At 60.7% G+C, this 19,742-nt stretch overlaps 1 protein-coding gene across 20 annotated transcripts in view; it reads right to left on the bottom strand.

Moving 5' to 3' along the window:
• Window positions 1-19,742, bottom strand: part of OBSCN (obscurin, cytoskeletal calmodulin and titin-interacting RhoGEF) — a 152,475-nt gene that overhangs the window by 49,405 nt on the left and 83,328 nt on the right. For 11 of the 20 annotated variants that reach the window (XR_008993394.1, XM_057490836.1, XM_057490838.1 and 8 more), the window contains 21 exons: window positions 19,400-19,666; window positions 18,043-18,315; window positions 17,206-17,472; window positions 16,809-17,075; window positions 15,934-15,987; window positions 15,272-15,544; window positions 14,627-14,893; window positions 13,503-13,769; window positions 13,148-13,411; window positions 12,450-12,713; window positions 10,127-10,390; window positions 8,734-8,997; window positions 7,937-8,200; window positions 7,332-7,595; window positions 6,647-6,910; window positions 5,682-5,948; window positions 5,325-5,597; window positions 4,510-4,782; window positions 4,038-4,234; window positions 3,817-3,895; window positions 970-1,242 (listed from right to left, as the gene is read on the bottom strand). Coding sequence is in view for 19 of the 20 variants with exons in the window: in XM_057490836.1 (XP_057346819.1) it covers window positions 970-1,242; window positions 3,817-3,895; window positions 4,038-4,234; window positions 4,510-4,782; window positions 5,325-5,597; window positions 5,682-5,948; window positions 6,647-6,910; window positions 7,332-7,595; window positions 7,937-8,200; window positions 8,734-8,997; window positions 10,127-10,390; window positions 12,450-12,713; window positions 13,148-13,411; window positions 13,503-13,769; window positions 14,627-14,893; window positions 15,272-15,544; window positions 15,934-15,987; window positions 16,809-17,075; window positions 17,206-17,472; window positions 18,043-18,315; window positions 19,400-19,666 (5,145 nt within the window). In the remaining variant the exon portion in view is untranslated. The remainder of the gene's footprint in view (window positions 1-969; window positions 1,243-3,816; window positions 3,896-4,037; window positions 4,235-4,509; window positions 4,783-5,324; window positions 5,598-5,681; window positions 5,949-6,646; window positions 6,911-7,331; window positions 7,596-7,936; window positions 8,201-8,733; window positions 8,998-10,126; window positions 10,391-12,449; window positions 12,714-13,147; window positions 13,412-13,502; window positions 13,770-14,626; window positions 14,894-15,271; window positions 15,545-15,933; window positions 15,988-16,808; window positions 17,076-17,205; window positions 17,473-18,042; window positions 18,316-19,399; window positions 19,667-19,742) is intronic. The other 9 variants (XM_057490853.1, XM_057490854.1, XM_057490847.1 and 6 more) reach the window with 8 other exon arrangements.

The raw sequence follows: 19,742 nt of genomic DNA, 5'->3' as shown, positions 1-19,742 counted from the left end.
CCGCCCTCTGCTCTCAACGGCTTAGCAGCAAGCAAGCAAGGGGCTGCCCTGGGAGGGGGATCTGCCATGGCCACCCAAGGCCCTCCATGGGGCAAGCCTCGCCCCAACGTGCCTCCCCACCATGGCAGATGGCACTGTCCTCCACCCAGGCTGGGCCCTTTCTGGCCACTGCTGCCTAGAGTCTCCACCTCCCCACAGTCAGAGACACCCCTGGGAGAGACGATCGGGCACAACATCCCTACCGAAAGCACTAGGGCCCTGCACAGAGTCTACGTACTCCACTGGGCCATGTGGCACCCCCAGCTTAGCTTGCCCCTTCTCCAGGGTCCTCACTGCCAGCCTCCGGGGCTTGCCATCCCGCCTCCACCTGCCAAAATCTTACTCAAGAAATGGTTCGCCCCTCAGACATGGGTGAGTGTCCACATTTATCCTGCAAGAATGCAGAGGAGGCCTGCAGCTAGCACACCAGACAAACCTCACCAGCCATCCATCCCAGGAGTTCCTGGCACCCTTCCTGGAAGAGGACTGAGGTGGGGGTCCCTGGCAGCCCACTGTCCTCCCCAATAGCTAGATCTTCCCCAGAAGGGCACAAGGCCCGAGCAAGCCCACAGCAGGAGAAGCAGCCCAAGCAGGGAGAGTGCAGGCCACCAGGACCAGGAAGGCTGCTTTTGCCTCCAGGCTGCCCTCCAGGTGTGCACCCGAGGGAGGTGACCAGGCAGGCAGCAGTGCTCAGGGTCCTGCAAGCAGGTGGGCATGGGGTCAGTGTCCAGCTTCACCATTCCAAGGCCAGCCTGCTCATCCACGAGTGGGGATGGCAGCCTGACTGCCCACCCACAGCACGAGAGGTATGATATCCAGGCTGCATCTTGGGGCCCAATCCCTGACCCCAACCCCAGGAGCCCACAGGAAGTGTGTGCAGACAGCAGGTGCAGAAGCGCCAGCCCAGGATGGAGTCCCATTGGCCAATACCTTTGACCAACAACTTGGCCGTGGAGACCAGGGGCCCTGCACGGTAGGTGATGATGCCTGAGTCGGCGACCCCCAGGCCTGAGAGCGTGAGGGAGTGGAAGGTCCCATCACACACGGAGATGGCACTCTGGGGACCATCCTGCAGCAGGGTGCCATCCAGCCACCAGCGGGCCTCTGGCCCACCTGCGTGGGACACCTCACAGGAGAACATGGCAACCTCCCCCGCAAAGACGTCCACATTCTGCAAGCCACGTACCAGGCATGGTGCTGCCTCTGTGCAAGAGGGCAAAAGGAGGCTGGGATGCCCAGGGTCCACGGGGCTGCCCTGGGATGCACCTTTCAGAGCACCCTGGTCCAAGGGCCCATCCTGGGGCTAAGGTCTAGAGATCCACTGGGGCCAGTGGCCCTCTCTGCTCAGAGATGTGGAGACCCCCCCAGAGCTACTCCTGGAGGGCCGGCTCGCCCCTCTGCACCCAACACCCTGTTCAGAACACATCTGGTTTCAACAAAGGAGATGAATGACCTGCATCAACACCCTTTTCAGAAGGCAGAACACACAAAGATTGCATGGCTGCCATCTTTGGGGTGGGGGTGGGGAGGAGAGTCCAGGGGCCCACTGCTCTGGAAGAGTGGAGGTCTGCCTTGGGAAGTGAGCCCTCTGCCCCTGGGAGAGTGAAAGCAGATGCTTCTGCCATCCCCACAGGGTCGTTTGTCTACTTGCCCTCTGAGGTCCCTCTGGCACTAATATTCCGGAGCCCTAATGCCATGTGGCAATTGCCCCCTGCCCTGTACAGAGCAGGCTCCAGCTCAGGGGCTTCCCAGATGCAACCACTGCCTGCTCTGTGTACCCACCCCGGCCAGGCCCCCCCTTAACAGCCTCCCACACCCTTCCTGTGAATGCACCATCAATGCCCAGCCCAGCACACCACCTGCCCCTCCACCCTCTCCTGAGAGTGCACATCTGACTGCGTCTCACTCTGCACTACCGTATCCAGCACAGTCCCCAGGCTTGCCGGGGACACACCCCAACCCCATCCATAGCCCTCCCCCAGGGCCATGGCCTGGTGTCTGTACATAAGCCAGCTCACCCTGACTAGGGACACCTGGTAAAGAGAGGCCAGGGCACAGCCCAGCTCCATACCTCCCCGTCACACACCCCCCCCCCCCCCCCCCGATGAACACGAAGCCTTTCCTGTCCTGGCCCTGCTCAGGACATCCGGGATACTGCCGCTCTCCCATCACTCAACCCGAGGGCACTATACTCTGGAGCCTTTCCCAGCTGTACAGGCCACGAGCCGACCACTTCTCCCCAACCCCTGAAGCACCTGGGACTCAGGACACACTCTGTCTCCAGGTCCAACTTCCCCAGTAGATTTGGAGTCCCTGATAGCAAAGCCATATCTGATTCCTCTCAAGGTGGATGGTGGGTGATGAACGGATGGATGATGGATGGATGGATGGATGGATGGATGGATGGATGGGTATATAGGTGGATGGATAACTGGAGGGTTGATGGAGGGATAGGTGGGTGGTGGATGGATTGCGAATGGACGGACAGATGAATGAATGGACAGACAGAAGGGTGGATGGTGGGTGAGTGGATAGGTGGATGATGGATGGGGGTATGTGGTGTATGGATGATGGATGATGAATGATGAATGATGATCAATTGATGGATGAATGGTAGATGAAATGGATGGATAGATTGGTAGATGGAGGTTGGATGTAGATGGATGGATGGTGAATGGGTGGTGGGTAGACATACATGGATAGCACATAGTTGACAGATGAACGGTTGGATGGTGGATGGATGGATGGGGTGGATCATGGGTGGGTGGATAAATATATGGATAGATAGATGGTTGGTGGGTGGACGGTGGATGGATGGATGGTAGAGAAACGGGGAGATGAAGGGATAGAAGATGAATGATGGATGTATAAATGGATGGATGGAGGTGGATAGATGATGAGTGGATGGATGTTGGGTGGACAGTGAGTGGATGGATGGATTGATGGACAGACGTGGAACACTGGATGAATGAATGGATGGATGGTGGAAGGATGTCTGGATAGTAGATGGATGTTGGATGGACAGCGGACAGATAGTTACATGGCAAAATGGACAGTGGGTGGATAGAGGATGGGTGGTTAGATGGATGGTGGATGGAGAATACTGGATGGATAAATGGATGGTGAATGGATGGTAGATGGATGCTGAGAAGATGGGCAGATGGTGGATGGCTGGGCGATGGACAGGACGAGTATAAAAACTAGGAGGATGGCAGGTAAGGGGCTTTCAGGGCCATGCACTCAGAAATGACCAGGTGAGGACAAGGTACAACCCAAAAAGAAGGTTCTTAAATCCTGTTTGTGTACCTGGGGCCACGTATGCTACACCCAAAACCACACGTGTCACAGGTGTGCTGTTGCATCAGCACCTGGGAATCTGTTGGGTGTGCACATGTGTTCATTGTGGGCATGCATGGACGGATCTGTGCCACAGGAGTCACCACATAGTGGAAATAGGCCCTGCCTCTCTGCCTAAGGGCCCAGGCCCAGAGCAGCCAGGTATTGGGGTGGGGGCAGCCCCCTAGACGGGGATGCTGCACCCAGTGGTACCTTGTGCAGACAGCACACAGGGACCCCACACACCAGAATTCCTCAAGCCCATCCTCACCAGCCCACCTTAGTGGCCTCCCTGGTCAGTCCTCTCGCAATCAGCAGGTGGAAAATTGCCTCCCCAAGACAAGACCACTGCCAGAAGGCTCAGGTTTCTGGCCACACCACCCAAGTAGAGAAACAGACACCCAGGAGCTGGGGGCCCAGGGGTGGGAGGAGGCTGCTCACCTGTGACAACCTTCAGCTGGGCCTCAGAGCGACACGAGCCCACCTGGAAACTAACAGTTCCTGCATCCTCGAGGGTCACCTAAGGAAGAGAGATGGCGGTCTCAGGCCAGAGCCCCATCCTGCCCACCTCTGCTCCCATGACCCCAGCACAGTCTGACTGGAGTGGGACCTCCCCCAGTGCCCCAGGAGGGTGATGGGCAGAGGCTGGCCCCAGAACCCACCTTGTGCAGGGTGAGCAAGTGGAGCATGCCCTGCTCCACTGTGATGTTGTTCATCTCGTTGGCCTGCAAGGGCACCCCTCCCAGGGCCCAGCAGGCCTCCTGGCCTGAGGCCCTGGACAGCTGGCACCGGAAGTGGGCGTCCTGGCCCTCACTGAGCTGCACGTCCTTCAGGGGCTCCAGGATGGTGACCTCTGGGACTGTAAGGCAGCAGGGGGATGGCTGGTCAGCCTCGGGACCATCGGGAGCAGCATCCCTCCCTGGGGGGCTACCCCCAGTGCCCCCACTCCAATACCCGAAGATGCACACAGGGGACACCAGTCAGCCCTGACACCAGCCCCAGACTGCCTGTTCGGGGGTCCACCTCCTGCCAGTTCCCCACCCCCAAAGGTAGAGCTCCTTGTGGTCCCCTGACAGAACCTGGACCCCCAATCCCGAGCGTGGTGGGCAGGGAGGCATGCCTGGTGCCCTCTACCTCGGACAGTGAGCTGGGCAGAGGACCTGTGGGGGCCCACGTGGAAGGAGACGGTGCCTGCATCCTCAGGCGTCACACACTTCAGGCGCAGCATGTGGGTGTGGTCACCCTGCATGGTCACCTCTGTCACCTCGTTGCTCTGCAGCCGTAGGCCCTGAAGGTGCCACTCCACATCTGTGACACCAGCTTGTGACAGCTCGCAGCTGAACTCTGCCTCCCCATCAGCCTGCACCTCAGTGTCCACCAGCCCCCGCACGATGGTCACTTCAGGCTCTGGGGTACAGGGAAGGGACCTTTACCAGCCAGTCCAGAGCACCTGGCTGAGCTCCCATGTCCCTTCCTCCAGGAAGCCTTCTAGAACACCCTCACACATCTGCCACAGACTCAGTCTGGCCCACAGGCCATTCATCAACAAACATGGCCTCATATGACACTGAGCTTCTGGGGGTAGAGACTGGGCTGGGGTGCGTGTTTGGAGGGAGCAGGTGAAGGGTTGTGGGTGGTGGGCTGCCTGTGTCCTCCCCCACCCTGAGGCCTGCTGTGCCCTGGCTGGGACACCAGGGAGGCAAGACCTTCAGGACAGAGGCTCAGAGAGGGCCAGGCTACCTAGCTACCAGCTGGGGGTGAGAGGCAGGGCAGCAGTCAGGACCCACAGCCTCAGTTTCCCCACTGTCAACCCTGCTCTAGGGGCACATGAGCCAGGGGTGAGCAGAAATGAGGAAAGAGAGCTTGTAACCCCAGGGGTCTTAGCGCCAGCCTGGAACAGTGCCTGACCAGGTGTGCCCCCAGGGTAGGGCTAAAGGGCCTGGGCTCACCTTTGACCTTAATGGAGGCCAAGGTTCTCTGGCCATCCACCACACAGGCGTACTCGCCCGTGTCCTTGGCCTCCAGCCCGTGGATGAGCAGCTCACAGGTGGCCCCCTGGTGCCGCATCTCATACTTGGGGCTTGCGTGTAGCTGTATACCCTCTTTGAGCCACTGCACGGGGACCCCGGGCTCTGCCTTGCTTAGCTGGCAGTACAGCCGGGCCAGACCACCAGCCTCCTGCTCTGTGCTCTCCAGTGCCATCTGGAACGCGGGCCTGGGGGCTGGGGGGGCAGGAAGAGTGCTTAGTGCTGCAGAGTTGCAGCGGCTGAGGGGTGCAGGCAGGGCAGGGGCCCGTGGGCACGCACCGTGGACTGAAAGGATGGCTGAGCTCTGCGCGTGACCTGTGTCGCAGGTGTAGAGGCCTGTGTCTTCCTGCTCAACGCTGTGCACCAGCAGCTCTGCAGCGGTGCCCTCCTGCACCATCTGGTACTTGGCGCATGGGAAGAGCTGCAGGGAGCCCTTGCGCCACTCCACGCTGGCACCTGCCCGGCTCAGCTCACAGCGCAGATGTGCTGTTAAGCCCTCCTCGACCTCCTGGGCCTGCAGCTCATGGAGGAACCTCACAGGCGCAGCTGCAGGGTAGTATGAGGGTAGCTGCAGGCGCAGCTATGAGAGTGGTGGGGGAGGACTACAGGGGCGCAGCTATGGGGCGGGGTGGAACTGCAGAGGCACAGCTACGGGGTGGAGAGGGTGAGGGCAAGCACCCGTGCAGCTATGAGGATGAACAGGGGGGACCTCAAGGGCCCAGCTGTGAGGGCCCAGGGTGGGGATGGGTAGGACTGCAGGGGTTGCAGGTATGGTGGGGGGGCATGGTGGAGGGAGGGGAGCACCACAGGGCGCAGCTGCTGGGGCAAAGAGCATGGGGGTTGGGAGGGACAAGGGTGAAAGGGGTGCAGCTATGGGGACTACCAGGGTGGTGGGGACCATAGGGGCGTAGCTATGAAAGGTGGAAGGACCGCAGCGGTGCAGCTATAGGGAAGGGAGACTGCAGGGGTAAAGCCCGCATGTCAAAGACACAGTGGGTGCATATGTTGGGGTGGACAGCATGAGGCCCGCTGCCGGGGCAGCTGCCCGGGACACAGTGAGGGGGAGGCAGGGCCACAGAGGAGCAGCTACATGGCCCCCCATCCCCCACCCAGGGGTGCGGCTGCAGGTTGGACAGTGGGAGCTGAGCCTCACACTGGGTCGTCTGCCCCTTGAGCCTCTGTCCCCTCAGATGGTGGTCCCAGGGTGGGGCCGCAGCCCACAGCATGGGGGGCCTGGATCGCACCTGTGACGGTGAGAGTGGCGCTGGTGGCCTGGGAGCCACAGGCACAGGTGTACTCGCCCGTGTCCTCCCTGCGCAGGTCCCGCAGCACCAGCTCTGCCGTGGAGCCCTGCTGCCGTGCTTCCTGGCGCCCGTCAGCCTGCAGCTCCAGGCCACCCTTGCTCCAGACCACGGGGCTGGGCTGGGACAGCTTGCACCCCAGGGTGGCTGACGTGCCCTCCTCAGCTTGCAGGCTCCGCAGGGGCTCCCGGAACACCACCTGTGGGGCTGCCAGGCAGGGGTCACAGGGTCAGAGGAGAGGGGAGGCAGGGTCAGGCCCAGTTGGGAGGGCAGAGGAGACAGGGCCAGCTCCGAGGCAGGTGGGCAGAGGGGAAAGAGGGTCAGCACCAGGGTGGACACAGGGGACAGGGTCAGCCCCAGGGCCTGCACCTGACAACAAGCCACCCCAGTGAGAGTGGAAAAGATGGGCGCATTAGGATGAAAGGGAGATGCAAGGTGAAAACTCTGTCCCTACCACGAGCCACATGAGGTCATTAGGATGCATCAGTACTCAGACACCAAGATGTGGACAATGCAGTGACAGGCAGCAGACAGGGCACAGAGGGAAGGTGCCCATGGGGAGCCAGGAACACACATGGAGATGAGGAGAGGCACCCAACCAGTCTGCATGGCTGAATGTGGGCTTTACCCCTGATGGTCAGCACGGCAGACGTCCTCTCCTGCCCGCACACACATGAGTACTCCCCGGCATCTGCCGCGGCCAGGCCACGGATCTCCAGCTCACACATGGCCCCATCCTGCCTCAGGATGACTCTGTCCCCGGCTCTGAGGGTCTCGGGCCCCTTCCTCCACTCCACGGGGGCCACCTTGTTCAGCTCACAGTGCAGCGTGGCCGTGGCCCCTTCCATGGCCTCTTCATTCTTCAGACCCCTTGTGAACATGGCAGGCAGGGCTGGGGAGGGCCAGGGTGACACATAAGATCAGATTTTTCTGGGGGACTCTGTCCAGACCGGACACCCATAAGGACCACACAACTGCAAAAAGCCATGGCATGAATCAGTGAACAAACACACAGATGGTGAGGGCGGCTAATGGCCCAGGAGGAACAACAGATGTGCAGGACTGGACACGAACATCAGGACACCTATTGGACAAGGGATCAGGATCCAGGGAACCCTGAGAACCCAGCTGGAGAGACACAGACATCCACGGATCCTACAGGGAGAAGGTGGTAACACGGCAACAATGTGCAGACACCAACCATGGGTCCACATGGCCACACGTGGTCTTTACCTGCAACAGTCAGCGTGGCCGACGTCCTTTCCTGCCCGCACACACACGAGTACTCCCCGGCATCTGCCATGGCCAGGCCATGGATCTCCAGCTCACACATAGCCCCGTCCTGCCTCAGGATGACTCTGTCCCCAGCTCTGAGGGTCTCGGGCCCCTTCCTCCACTCCACAGGGGCTGCCTTGCTCAGCTCACAGTGCAGTGTGGCCGTGGCCCCTTCTGTGGCCTCCTCATTCTTTAGGCCCTTTGTGAACTTGGCAGGCAGGGCTGGGGTGGCAGAAAGAAGCAGACACAGTCACACTCTCTGAACCCATGGATAAGACAGGACACAGAACCAGACACAGACACAGAACACAGGCCACGTGCTGGGTGTGCCAAGTACACACACAGATGGCAGGGCCATAGCATGGGGGCCTTCCCTTGGCCCAGCCTGGCACAGTGTGGCTGTGGTCACTCCCGTGGCCTCCTCAGGCCTTGCACTTTGTATGAATCTGGCAGCAGGTTTGGTGATGGGCAAGGTGACACAAAACATCAGGCTTCCAGGGCACAGGACACAACAGGACAGAGGAAAACACAGACTCCCACAAGACAAGACAAACTAGTGGTGACTCAGTGGTGGGAAGTGGCTTAGGTGCTGGTTTCTCATGGTTCACTTAACAGCCTAGGAAGGTGGAAGGGATTTCATGGAAATATGAGAGGGCGGCACCAGGGCAGGGGAACAAGAATCGTCACAGAGGATGTCATGACGTCAAAGACTGGACACCAAGACTCTGCTCTGCTGGGCCACACGTGGGCTTTACCCTTGATGGTCAGCGTGGCCGACGTCCTCTCCTGCGCGCACACACACGAGTACTCCCCGGCATCTGCCGCGGCCAGGCCACGGATCTCCAGCTCACACACGGCCCCGTCCTGCCTCAGGATGACTCTGTCCCCGGCTCTGAGGGTCTCGGGCCCCTTCCTCCACTCCACGGGGGCCGCCTTGCTCAGCTCACAGCACAGTGTAGCCGTGGCTCCTTCTGTGGCCTCCTCCTTACTCAGGCCCTTTGTGAACGTGGCTGGCAAGGCTGATGGATCAGGAAGATATGGACACAGTCATACTCTCTGAGACCAGAGATGAGACAGGATAGGGACAACACAGAGGACACACAAAACCCAACTGGACATAGGCAACATGATAGCTGTGCTAGGTATGCACTGTAGATTGTGGCCCTTCCATGGCCTCCTATTCCTTAGACCTTTTGTGAACTTGTGGCTGGCAGGCCAAGGAGCCAGGGAGAACATCAGATGGTCAGGGGGACTCTGTGTCCAGGACAGGGATGCCCGCAAGGACCACACAAACTGTGAAGGGCCACAGCGGGAATCAGCAAACAACCACACCAATGGGGAGGGTGGCTAGTGGACCAGGAGAAACAGTGGACACACAGGACTGGACATGAACATCAGGACATGTACTGGACCAGAGGCCAGGGGCCAGGAGAACCTGGAGAACCCCAGCTGGAGAGACACCCCCCCCAGAGGCCCTACAGGGAGAAGGTGGTGACACAGCAACAATGTGCAGACACCCACAGCTCCCTGTGGCCACATGTGTTCTTTAACCCTGATGGTCAGCGTGACCGACGTCATCTCCTGCCCACACACACGAGTACTCCCCGGCATCTGCCGCGGCCAGGCCACGGATCTCCAGCTCACACACGGCCCCATCCTGCCTCAGGACGACTCTGTCCCCGGCTCTGAGGGTCTCGGGCCCCGTCCTCCACTCCACGGGGCTGCCTTGCTCAGGTCACAGTGCAGCGTGGCCGTGGCCCCTTCTGTGGCCTCCTCCTCAGTCCCTTTGTGAACTTAGTGAGTAGGGCTGGGGAGGGTTAGGGTCACAGAACATGAGACTCTGTGGGGTCTGTCTGTATCTAAGATGGGGTCGTCCACAAAGACCACACAGACAGCAGGGCCACAGCGTGAACAAATGAATAAACACAGATGGTAAGGGAGGCTAATAGTCTAGGAGGAAGAGTAGACACAAAGGACCGGACACAAATATCAGGATATCTACTGGACAAGGAGATAGGACAGGGGGAGGCCCAGGGTACCCCAAGTGGAGAGACACAGATGACCAGAGCCTACAGGGGACTAGGTGGTTACATGGGGACAATATGCAGACACCAACCATGGGTCCACATGGCCACACGTGATCTTTACCCCAGACAGTCAGCACGGCTGACGTCCTCTCCTGTGCGCACACACACGAGTACTCCCCGGCATCTGCCGTGGCCAGGCCACGGATCTCCAGCTCACACACGGCCCCGTCCTGCCTCAGGATGACTCTGTCCCCGGCTCTGAGGGTCTCGGGCCCCTTCCTCCACTCTACGGGGGCCGCCTTGCTCAGCTCACAGTGCAGCGTGGCTGTGGCCCCTTCGGTGGCCTCTGAATTCTTCAGACCCCTTGTGAACTTGGCAGGCAGGGCTGGGGAGGGCCAGGGTGACACAGAGAGAAGATCAGACTAGAGAACTGGCAGCTCAGGACACGGACACTTGACTATGAAACATACTCTGGACACGTGAGGATTAAAATGTGGATACGGGACACATTTGTGGGCAGCAGCACCATGCAGGCAGGGGACACCCTGAGCTGAGCACATCCGTCTGGCCATGAAGAAGACACAGGAGCTGGGGTCCTCAGCGAGGACCTCAGAATGAGAATGGACACCTGGGAACTGCCTAGTTCCCCTGGGGTGGATGGACACAGAGCCTGGAGGGATGTCCCCTCCACATCCCCCATGGCCCTTCACGCCTCAGACTGCAGCTCATGCCAGAGTCGAGGGCCTGGTCCTCCACCCATTCCACAGATGCCAGGCTCCCCGCTCCCACCACACTGCAGCTGTGGCCCCCTGCATGGTGCCTGTACCAGCGATTTCTCTGGCTGGGACAGGAGGCATGGAAGAGGCTGCCTAACACGCCACAAGCTTGGACCGCACTCACTTCTTGTTCCCCCTGCTGCTCCTGAGGCCACAGCTTGGACTGACTGGGGCTGACCGGGCAAGGACACCCTGCAGGGGGGTAGAACCCTGGAGGTGTCCTGGCACCCACAGACTTCCACAGCACAGCTCTCAGTCTGCCTGCCACCTGCCAATGTGGCTGCTCTATCCTCGGCCACTGGTGGCACCTCCTGGGGTGGGAGGTGGCTTGGCTCATGTGATGGGCCCCACACCCTGCATGGCTGCTGCTGGGTCTGACCAGCAGGGGCACCTGGTGCCTCTGTGCTGCGGACACTTCTCCATCACAAGGAGGCACAGCTCAAGGTGACATGAGGGCCTGGCCTCTCTCCAGAGGTGTGGACACATATGTGCCCAGTCCCCAGAACCCCCTTCCTCACTGTCCACCTTGACTTGTGGGCTGGGACCCCCAGAACAGGGGCAGTGGGGCCCGTGTGCCCTGGGACCCTCCCAGGACCTGGTGGGCAGCCTCATCCAGCCTCCCCCCATCTTCTTCCCCTGCAGGAAGCAGCCACGCCCACCTGCAGACCCTGTGTCCAGGGCCCCAAGGACCCAGCCCCCAGCCCCGGGAGCTGATCTGTCCCTGGGCTTCCAGCCGCACAGCCGCACCCTGCCCCAAGTCCCCACAGGATCAGACCCCTCCCACTACGTCCCACAGCGTCACGGCCCCTCTTGTGGCCTGCCCAGGCCTCAGAGCTTTTGTGGATTGTGTGGTCAGGGTTGGAGGCTCAGACAGACACACAGACTATATCCTGGAGCATACAGACAAGGAATGGGCCCGACACCAAGCCCGCAGCACAGGGAGCAGGGAACCCAGGGTCAGCGGGCAGGATGCCCCATGGTGGCCAATCCAATGCACGGGGACCCCACCTGTCCCCCAGGGAACCCACCTGCGCACTGACTGCCCCACACAGGACATGGCTGTCAGCCCTACCCCGGGCCAGCCCTCCTGTGCACAACCAGGCCCTGCCTGAGTCCCATGGCCCAGGGCCCAGCCCAGCCACCATGCCATGCCCAACATCTCCACCTGCAGTTGCTGCCCAGAACCAGCCCACCACCATGGACCCCAGATGTGAACCCCAATGGGTATGGACACCTGCTGCCTTCCTGGCTGTGGTCCTCAACACAGCTTCCTGGACTGTCCTCCCTAGCTGGGCCTATCCACACCCAGACCTCACCTCGCAGGCTGTCCTAGGACCCGCCCCAGGCCTTCCCCCTCCAGCCCCCTCCTGGCATTCCTGTCTCAGCACCAGGCTCCAATCCCCTACTCTCTCCCTGGCACAGCCCCCGGAGGACCCTAGTCCACTGTCCCGGGAGGGCTTGCTCCTCTCCCAGATGTGACCCCCGAGGGCATGGAGGGCCATGTTCTCTGCTCACTGACCCACATAAGCTGCACTGAGAGTCTGACTTCAGGAGCAGGAGACACACAGAGAAGTGGGAAGATTGTACACAGATGGTGGCTGCATCAGAGGGTGTGACACAGCCCCTGGATAGGACCCACGGCTCCCAGTGGCCACACGTGGGCTTTACCCCTGATGGTCAGCGTGGCTGATGTCCTCTCCTGCGCGCACACACATGAGTACTCCCCGGCATCTGCCACAGCCAGGCCACAGATCTCCAGCTCACACACAGCCCCGTCCTGCCTCAGGATGACTCTGTCCCCGGCTCTGAGGGTCTCGGGCCCCTTCCTCCACTCCACAGGGGCCGCCTTGCTCAGCTCACAGTGCAGCGTGGCCGTGGTCCCTTCCATGGCCTCTTCATTCTTTAGGCCCTTTGTGAACTTGGCAGGCAGGGCTGGGGAGGCAGAAAGGTACAGATACAGTCACACTCTCTGAACCCACTGAAGAGACAGGACACGGACAGCACACAGGAGACACGAATCCAGACTGCACACAGGCCACATGCTGGGTGTGCCAAGTACACACTATGGGTACACACTATGGATTGTGGCCCTGCCTCAATGCATGTGGCTGTGGCCCCTTCATGGCCTCCTATTCATTAGACCTTTTGTGATGGGGAGGGTGGCTAGTGGACCAGGAGAAACAGTGGACACACAGGACTGGACATGAACATCAGGACATGTACTGGACCAGAGGCCAGGGGCCAGGAGAACCTGGAGTACCCCAGCTGGAGAGACACCCCCCCCAGAGGCCCTACAGGGAGAAGGTGGTGACACAGCAACAATGTGCAGACACCCACAGCTCCCTGTGGCCACATGTGTTCTTTACCCCTGATGGTCAGCGTGGCTGACGTCCTCTCCTGCCCGCACACACACGAGTACTCCCCGGCATCTGCCATGGCCAGGCCACGGATCTCCAGCTCACACACGGCCCTGTCCTGCCTCAGGACGACTCTGTCCCCGGCTCTGAGGGTCTCGGGCCCCTTCCTCCACTCCACGGGGGCCGCCTTGCTCAGCTCACAGTGCAGCGTGGCCGTGGCCCCTTCCGTGGCCTCCTTGTTTCTCAGTCTTCCTATGAACGTGACAGGCAGTCCTGGAGGGGGCAGATGGACACAGAATGTCACACTCACCCCTCCATGCAGGCCGGGAGGAGCCACATGGGCAGGGCGGGAGAGTATTCGCACCCTTCACGGTGAGCATGGCTGAGGTCATCTGGTCCTTGAACTGGCAAGAGTACTGCCCGCTGTCCTGCGGCCGTAGGTCCCGGACCACCAGCTCCAGCACAGCGCCCTCCTGCCGCAGTCTGTACTTGCCCCCAGGCCGCAGAACCTCATCTCCACGGTGCCACTCCACGGGCGCAGCCACAGATGACAGTGCACAGCGCAGTGTGGCAGCACCACCCTCCACCACCTCCAGGTCCTTCAACCCCTCCCGGAAGTACACAGGCTGAGCTGTGGGCAGGAGAGGCTCAGCCTAGTCCTTGCCCCCTGTGTACCACCAGAGGTCCTCCCAAGGTTGGGGACAGCTGGGGAGCCAGAGCTGGAGAAGCAGGCAGACCCGCCTCACCCCTTCCTCATCAGGGGCTGGTGACAGTGACCCCAACATCTCTGCCCCTCCAGGAGGGGAAGCCAAACAGCAGGGAACAGAGAAGGGCGGGGTGTTATGGGCTGACCATGTGGCCCAAATCCATGATAGGCCCCTCACCCCCAGACCTCAGAGAGGGGCTGTGTTTGGAGATGGGCCTTTACAGAGGTGACTGAGGTGCAGTGAGGTCACCAGGGTGGCCCTGATCCCGTGGGACTGGGGTACACATAAGAGATGAGCATACAGACATAGGCAGAGAAACAGCCATTTGGGGACACAGGGAGAAGGTGGAACTACACGCCCAGGAGAGAGGCTTCGGGAAGAACCAGCCATGCCGGCCCCTGATCTTGGCCTCCAGCCTCCAGGACAGGGGGAATAGATGTTTGTTTGAGCTTCCTCCCTGTGGCAACTGTCACTCAGTCTGAGACAACCAAGACGGATGGAGATGAGCCGAGCCAGGAGCAGGGAGAACAGAGATGTTGGGAAGCAGGGCAAAGTCAGGAATGAAGCGAGGTGAAGATGACAGTCAGCAGACTCAGGGAGGGTGCAGGGGACTGTGTCAGAGCAGCAAGGACAGGAGATGGGAGGGCCAAGATAGACTAACTGCCCAGCCGGGCAGAGAGGCACAGACCTCCCGACTCTGTGGCCAGAGACAGGGACAGGAGGAGCCTGAGTGCCCCTGGGCCCTGCTCTGGGAGGCCCCAGTGTGGCCTGGGGGGCTTACCATGGACCCTGACGATGGAGCTGCTCCAGGCACCCCCAGCCTCACACTTGTAACGCCCGCCATCCTGCAGGGTGGTGCCTGAGATGACCAGCTGGGCCCTGTGTCCCTCCTGGCTCAGTTGGCACCGGGCTGATGGCCGCAGGGCCTTCCCGTCCTTGGTCCAGCTCACAGGGCTATCTGGGACGGCGGTCTCACAGACCAGGGTCAGGTCCTCACCCTCCATGACTGTGGTGTCAGTGAGCTCCCGGGAGAAGGCACTTGGCTTTTCTGGGGAACAGAGAGGCTGCTTGGGGGCTACTTCAGGAGAAGTCCCAGGTCTTGCTGTAGACCAGACAATGCCCCAGTGAATGCACACCTGCCCCCCAAGGCTGGGGCTGCAGAAAGGGCCACCAGGGGGACAGAGCAGGCTCAACACGGCTCCTCACACTGAGAGGCATGGTCCAGTGCATGCCACACTGGCCATGAGTAGAACATGCAGCTATGCATCCTAAAACAGCCCTTCTCAGCCTCCTGAGCCCACCTCCCTGGACCTGAGGGCCCAGCCCACTGAGCCTTGTCTGTGGTCCCTGTCACACACCACCAGGACCATGCTTGGTGTGTGGCCGAGCCTCTGCCCTCAGCCACAGCACTGGGCAGGCAGCCCACCTGTGACCCGCAAGGTGGCTGAGGTCCGCTGGTCACCCGCCTCAAAGCAGACGGTGCCTGAGTCCTTGAGTGCAAGCTGCCGCAGGGTCAGCACATGGTAGCCACCTGGCTGGGCCTTGATCTCGCTGAGCTCGTTGGTATGCAGGGGTTTCTCATCCAGAAACCAGTGGACTGGCCCGTAGTCAGTGGGTGAGATGCGGCAGTGGAAGGCGGCAGAGGAGCCCTCGCGCACCTCCACATCCTCCAGGCCCTCTGTGATAAGCACGCTCCGGCCTGTGGGGGCACAAGCCACATCAGGGTGCCCCACCCTGGCCAGCTGCTAAGGGGAATGGGGTGGGGGTCGGGGGCTCATCCAGGGAACAAGCGACCTTTGATGGGCTCAGAACAATGAAACTCAGGAGACTGAGTGGGTCAGAGCTGAGCTGCCCCAAGTACTTAATTCAGGTGGACCGCTGAGCCCACACCATTTCAGGGTCCTTCTGCCATCCATGCCACATGGCCCACGGTGGGTCCCCTCTCATCAAACTGCCCCAAACCCATCGATGCCAGATGTGCAAGTCCCTGAGGCCATGTAATATGCAACTACGTTGTCATGGGTTAACTGAATGGATAGGAACATCACGGCTGTGCTAAAATGTAAGTCAACACTCTGGGGCACTGACAGTGTGAACTGCATTCTGCCTCTAGGTTCCTCCTGCGCACGCAGGGGTCTGGGGCTGTGGGACAGAGGAATGTGAAGATAGTAAGTGGGGAGGCGAACCACGTACAGCAGGTGAGGGATTCTGGGTCGCAGACCAATGCCCAGAGGAAAGGCTCTGGCCACATCACCAGCCTGGCCACGTCTATTTGCACGCCCTAAGGTTTTTTAAACACTTTGTAACCACGCAAGGCTCATGTTAACTGTTTTGGATGAAGCATCAACTTTGGTAGCTGGGCTTCCACCAGGCTAACAAAACAGTTCCAGCACACTTGCTGGATTCACTAGATTTTGTGGAAAAGGCAAGGAAAGGTCAGAGTGAGGCTTCCTTGCTCTTGTTTTGCTGTTTCCCATGGACAGACCCCAGAGAACCCCATCCTGGGCACTGGCCCTAGGTTCAGGCTGGCCAGCTCAACATGCCCTATGACCCTGGGCTGGCCACTAACCCCAAGTCAAGCCCTGTTCCCTCATCCACGGGGTGAGGAGAATGTTACCCCCCCAGGCCCCACCACTGCCTGCCAGGCACACATGCTGCTCACCCCAGTGGCCTTCCTGGGCCTTTCTACTGCCATGGGGCAAAGGTGATAGACCCTGTGTGCAAGGCCCTATGTTCTCGCGTAGAGGAGGGGTTCTGGAAACCTGCACCAGGCAAACCACGGCTGCCCAGGGTCCAGCCAGGAGGGCCTCAGAGACAAGACCACCCAGGGCGACCCCCCAGAGATGGGGAAACTGAGGCTGGTTTGTCCAAGGCCAGGCAGAGGGCAGATCTCCCACCACCTCCCAGTCTCCTTTAACACAGCTTGTGCCCCACCAAGCAGGGGCCCGTGGGCTGGGCCTCACCTTGCACCAGGAGCCGGGCCTGGGTCGAAGTCTGGCCGATGTCACAGGTGTAGACATCACTGTCTGCTCTCTCCAGGGCATGGACAGTAAGCCTCAAGGTCAGACCCTCCTGGCTGGGCATGTGCTTCCCTGAGGCCTGCAGCTCCATGAGGCCCTTCCGCCAGGTCACCGTGGCTGCCGGCTGCTCTGTATGGCACACAAACACAGCCGTGCCTTTCTCCTCCACCTGTAGATCGACCAGCTCCTGGGTGAACCGGTTTGCCTTTTCTGGTGAGAGGGCAAGATAGGGCAGGGTGAGGCCCACGCAGACAGTACGTCAGCCCCCAGTCAGGGACCGGCCAGCCCCTTCCCAGCTGGGCCCTCTGTGGGCCCATGCCCAGGCTTCCCCTGGGGTTACCTTCCACGTGGAGGCTGGCTGTGCTGCTGGACACCTCCGCCTCACACGTGTACCTGCCCGAATCCTTGAGGGAGGCTGCTCGGACAACCAACATGGCCCGGGAGCCTTCAGTGAGCAGCTCGTACTTCTGACTCTTGCGGATAGCCTTCCCATCCTTAAGCCAGCGCACTGGGGCGCCAGCCCGTGACAGCTCGCAGCTCAGCACCACATCCTCGCCCAGCGTGACCCGCTGGTCCTCCAGTGGCTTGGTGATATCCGTGGGCCTCTCTGAGGGAAGCAGAGGCGGCTGCCCGTGAGGCAAGGCCATGGCCCCGGGGTGCACCCTTAGGGCAGGGCAGCTATTGCCCAGAAATTCAGAGCCCTGGATTGCTGGGAGCCCCTGTGGTCCTGATGGGAGGGGTCCGGGACAGGGAAGGAGACCACAGTCAGGCTCTCAGCCTGAAGACTCAGAGTGCAGCCAGGCCAGAGCCGGCTGGGAGCTGAGTGTTAGCCATCCACACCGGTATGTATGCCAGAAGAGGGACCTCAGAGACACTGATGTGATTTCCCTGGCTCCGTGGGCCACATGCCTGGGGAGCTACCATGGCAGTCAGACCATGGATCAAAGACCCTGCTCCTACCCAGATACCAGATGATCTTGACCTAGAGAGTAACCCCCACAGATGACTCCAACCTGCCAGCAGGGGTTCTCGCCAGGGGCTGGGGACACAGTGTCCAGAAGCACACCCTGGTGGCTTCCCAGCCCTAGGGCCCCACTCCAGGCCACCAGGGGAAGGGCCCAAGCTCAGCGCCCCCACTGTGGACCCAGCCCCTCCCACCCCAGCCCGCAGGGCTCACCTTTGACGATGAGCGAGGCCTTGGAGGTGAGGTTCCCCACAGAGAAGACCACCTCACCAGCATCACTTGGCAGGGCTTCCTGGACAGCCAGCATGTACTTGCGGCCCTGGCAAGTGGCCCAGAAGCGGCCGGAACTGCCCACTGGCTTCCCGCTCATTGTCCACATGGCCACATTGCCTGTGCTCTCATGGGACAGGATGCATTCAAAGCTGCAGCTCTGGCCCTCCAGCACCTCCACTGTCCTCAGTCTCTTGGTGATGCCCACGTGCAGGTCTGCAGGCCACAGGAGATAGCCATCATGCTGGCTGGGCTTGTGGGCACCTGCCTCTCCAGACTGGCTCCATTAAGCTCACAGCAGTCCCTGGCCAGACCCCAGGGTGGAGACACCACGCTTCTGCACCTCCCACTCCTGGAGGGCCTGCTACCCCTCTACGCAATTGCCCCCTTGGCCTCCAGCTGACCAAAGCCTGATGTTTGGATGACCAAGAGCTGTGAGTTCCATTAGGGTGGCCACCTTCCTGCAGCCTACAGAACAGCATGCAGAGAACAAGCTCCATCTACAGTCACCAGCTCAAAAGTTCCAGAAGAGAAAGGACAGATGGCCCAGTGTGGAGGGTGTCTGGCTCTAGAGCAAACACACCATACTACCCTTCCCCCTTTCCTGCTTCATCGCAAACCCTGGCCAGACTGTCGGGGACCCACCACCGGGTGACAGGTGCAGGCCTGCAGTGCACACAGTGAGACAAAAGGACTGGAGTTGCCCAGCCAGGAGAGTTGTGCACCCAGGAGTCAGGTGTCTGCCCTGTAGCTGAGGACCGAGGCTCAGGCTGTGAGGGACATCTGAAGGGACCTGGTGTCCAAGGGAGCAAGTGCCAAGGCCATCCTGCTGGCTGGTGACCTATATAGCATGACTAGTCTTAACCATGACACACTGCAATGTGGCCTGACCACAACCCTTCATCTGGCTGAGAGCGTTTGGTCTGGGAGCCCTTCCGGGGCATCACCCACTTTATATCTCAGCCTCTGCCACTTGCTAACTGCAGGACACTCCCCTGACTGCCCCCTTGGTGGCCTGGCACCTGCCTACACAGATCCCCTGGTGCTGAATGAACGTCTCCAGCCTCTGTCGAATCCCTATGAAGTATCCACGGCTTTGCTCCCCACCCCATTGCTGCACCTGGGGCCCCCAGGACCGCATCTAGCTCTCTCCTCCCCGAGCCTGTGCTGACCGCTACAGGCTCAGCAAAGCAGCCCCTGCCCTTGGAAAGCAGGCAGGACCGAGAGGAGGCGGTCCCAAGCCCACGCCCCGCCCTCAGCACCCCCACCCCGCCCGGAGCCGCCCTGACAGGCCACGCACCGTGCACGCTGACCACTGAGCGGGTCTCCTCTGAGCCCACCCTGCAGGTGTAGACGCCCGCGTCATTCTGGCTCAGGTCGTGCACCACTAATCCACGCATGCCTGCCGTGTGCAGGAAGTCGTACTTGTGGCCAGGGCCAAGCTCCACGCCGTCCTTGTGCCACACCACGCGGGCTTGGGGGTCCGAGACCTCGCACTTCAGGGCCAGCGTGCCCTGCTCCTCTGCAGACACGTCGTCCAGAGCCTTCAGGAACACCACCGGCTTTGCTGGGGTAGGGATTGAGCAGGTGAGCCAGTAAGCAGCCCCCTCCGCTGCGGGGAACCCAGTGCCAGTCCTGGCTAG

Source organism: Manis pentadactyla, chromosome 13 (assembly GCF_030020395.1).
Source record: "Manis pentadactyla isolate mManPen7 chromosome 13, mManPen7.hap1, whole genome shotgun sequence".
Classification (NCBI taxonomy): Eukaryota; Metazoa; Chordata; class Mammalia; order Pholidota; family Manidae; genus Manis; species Manis pentadactyla.
Note: the sequence above shows the minus strand (reverse complement) of the source record. Positions and strands in the feature narration are given on the sequence as shown.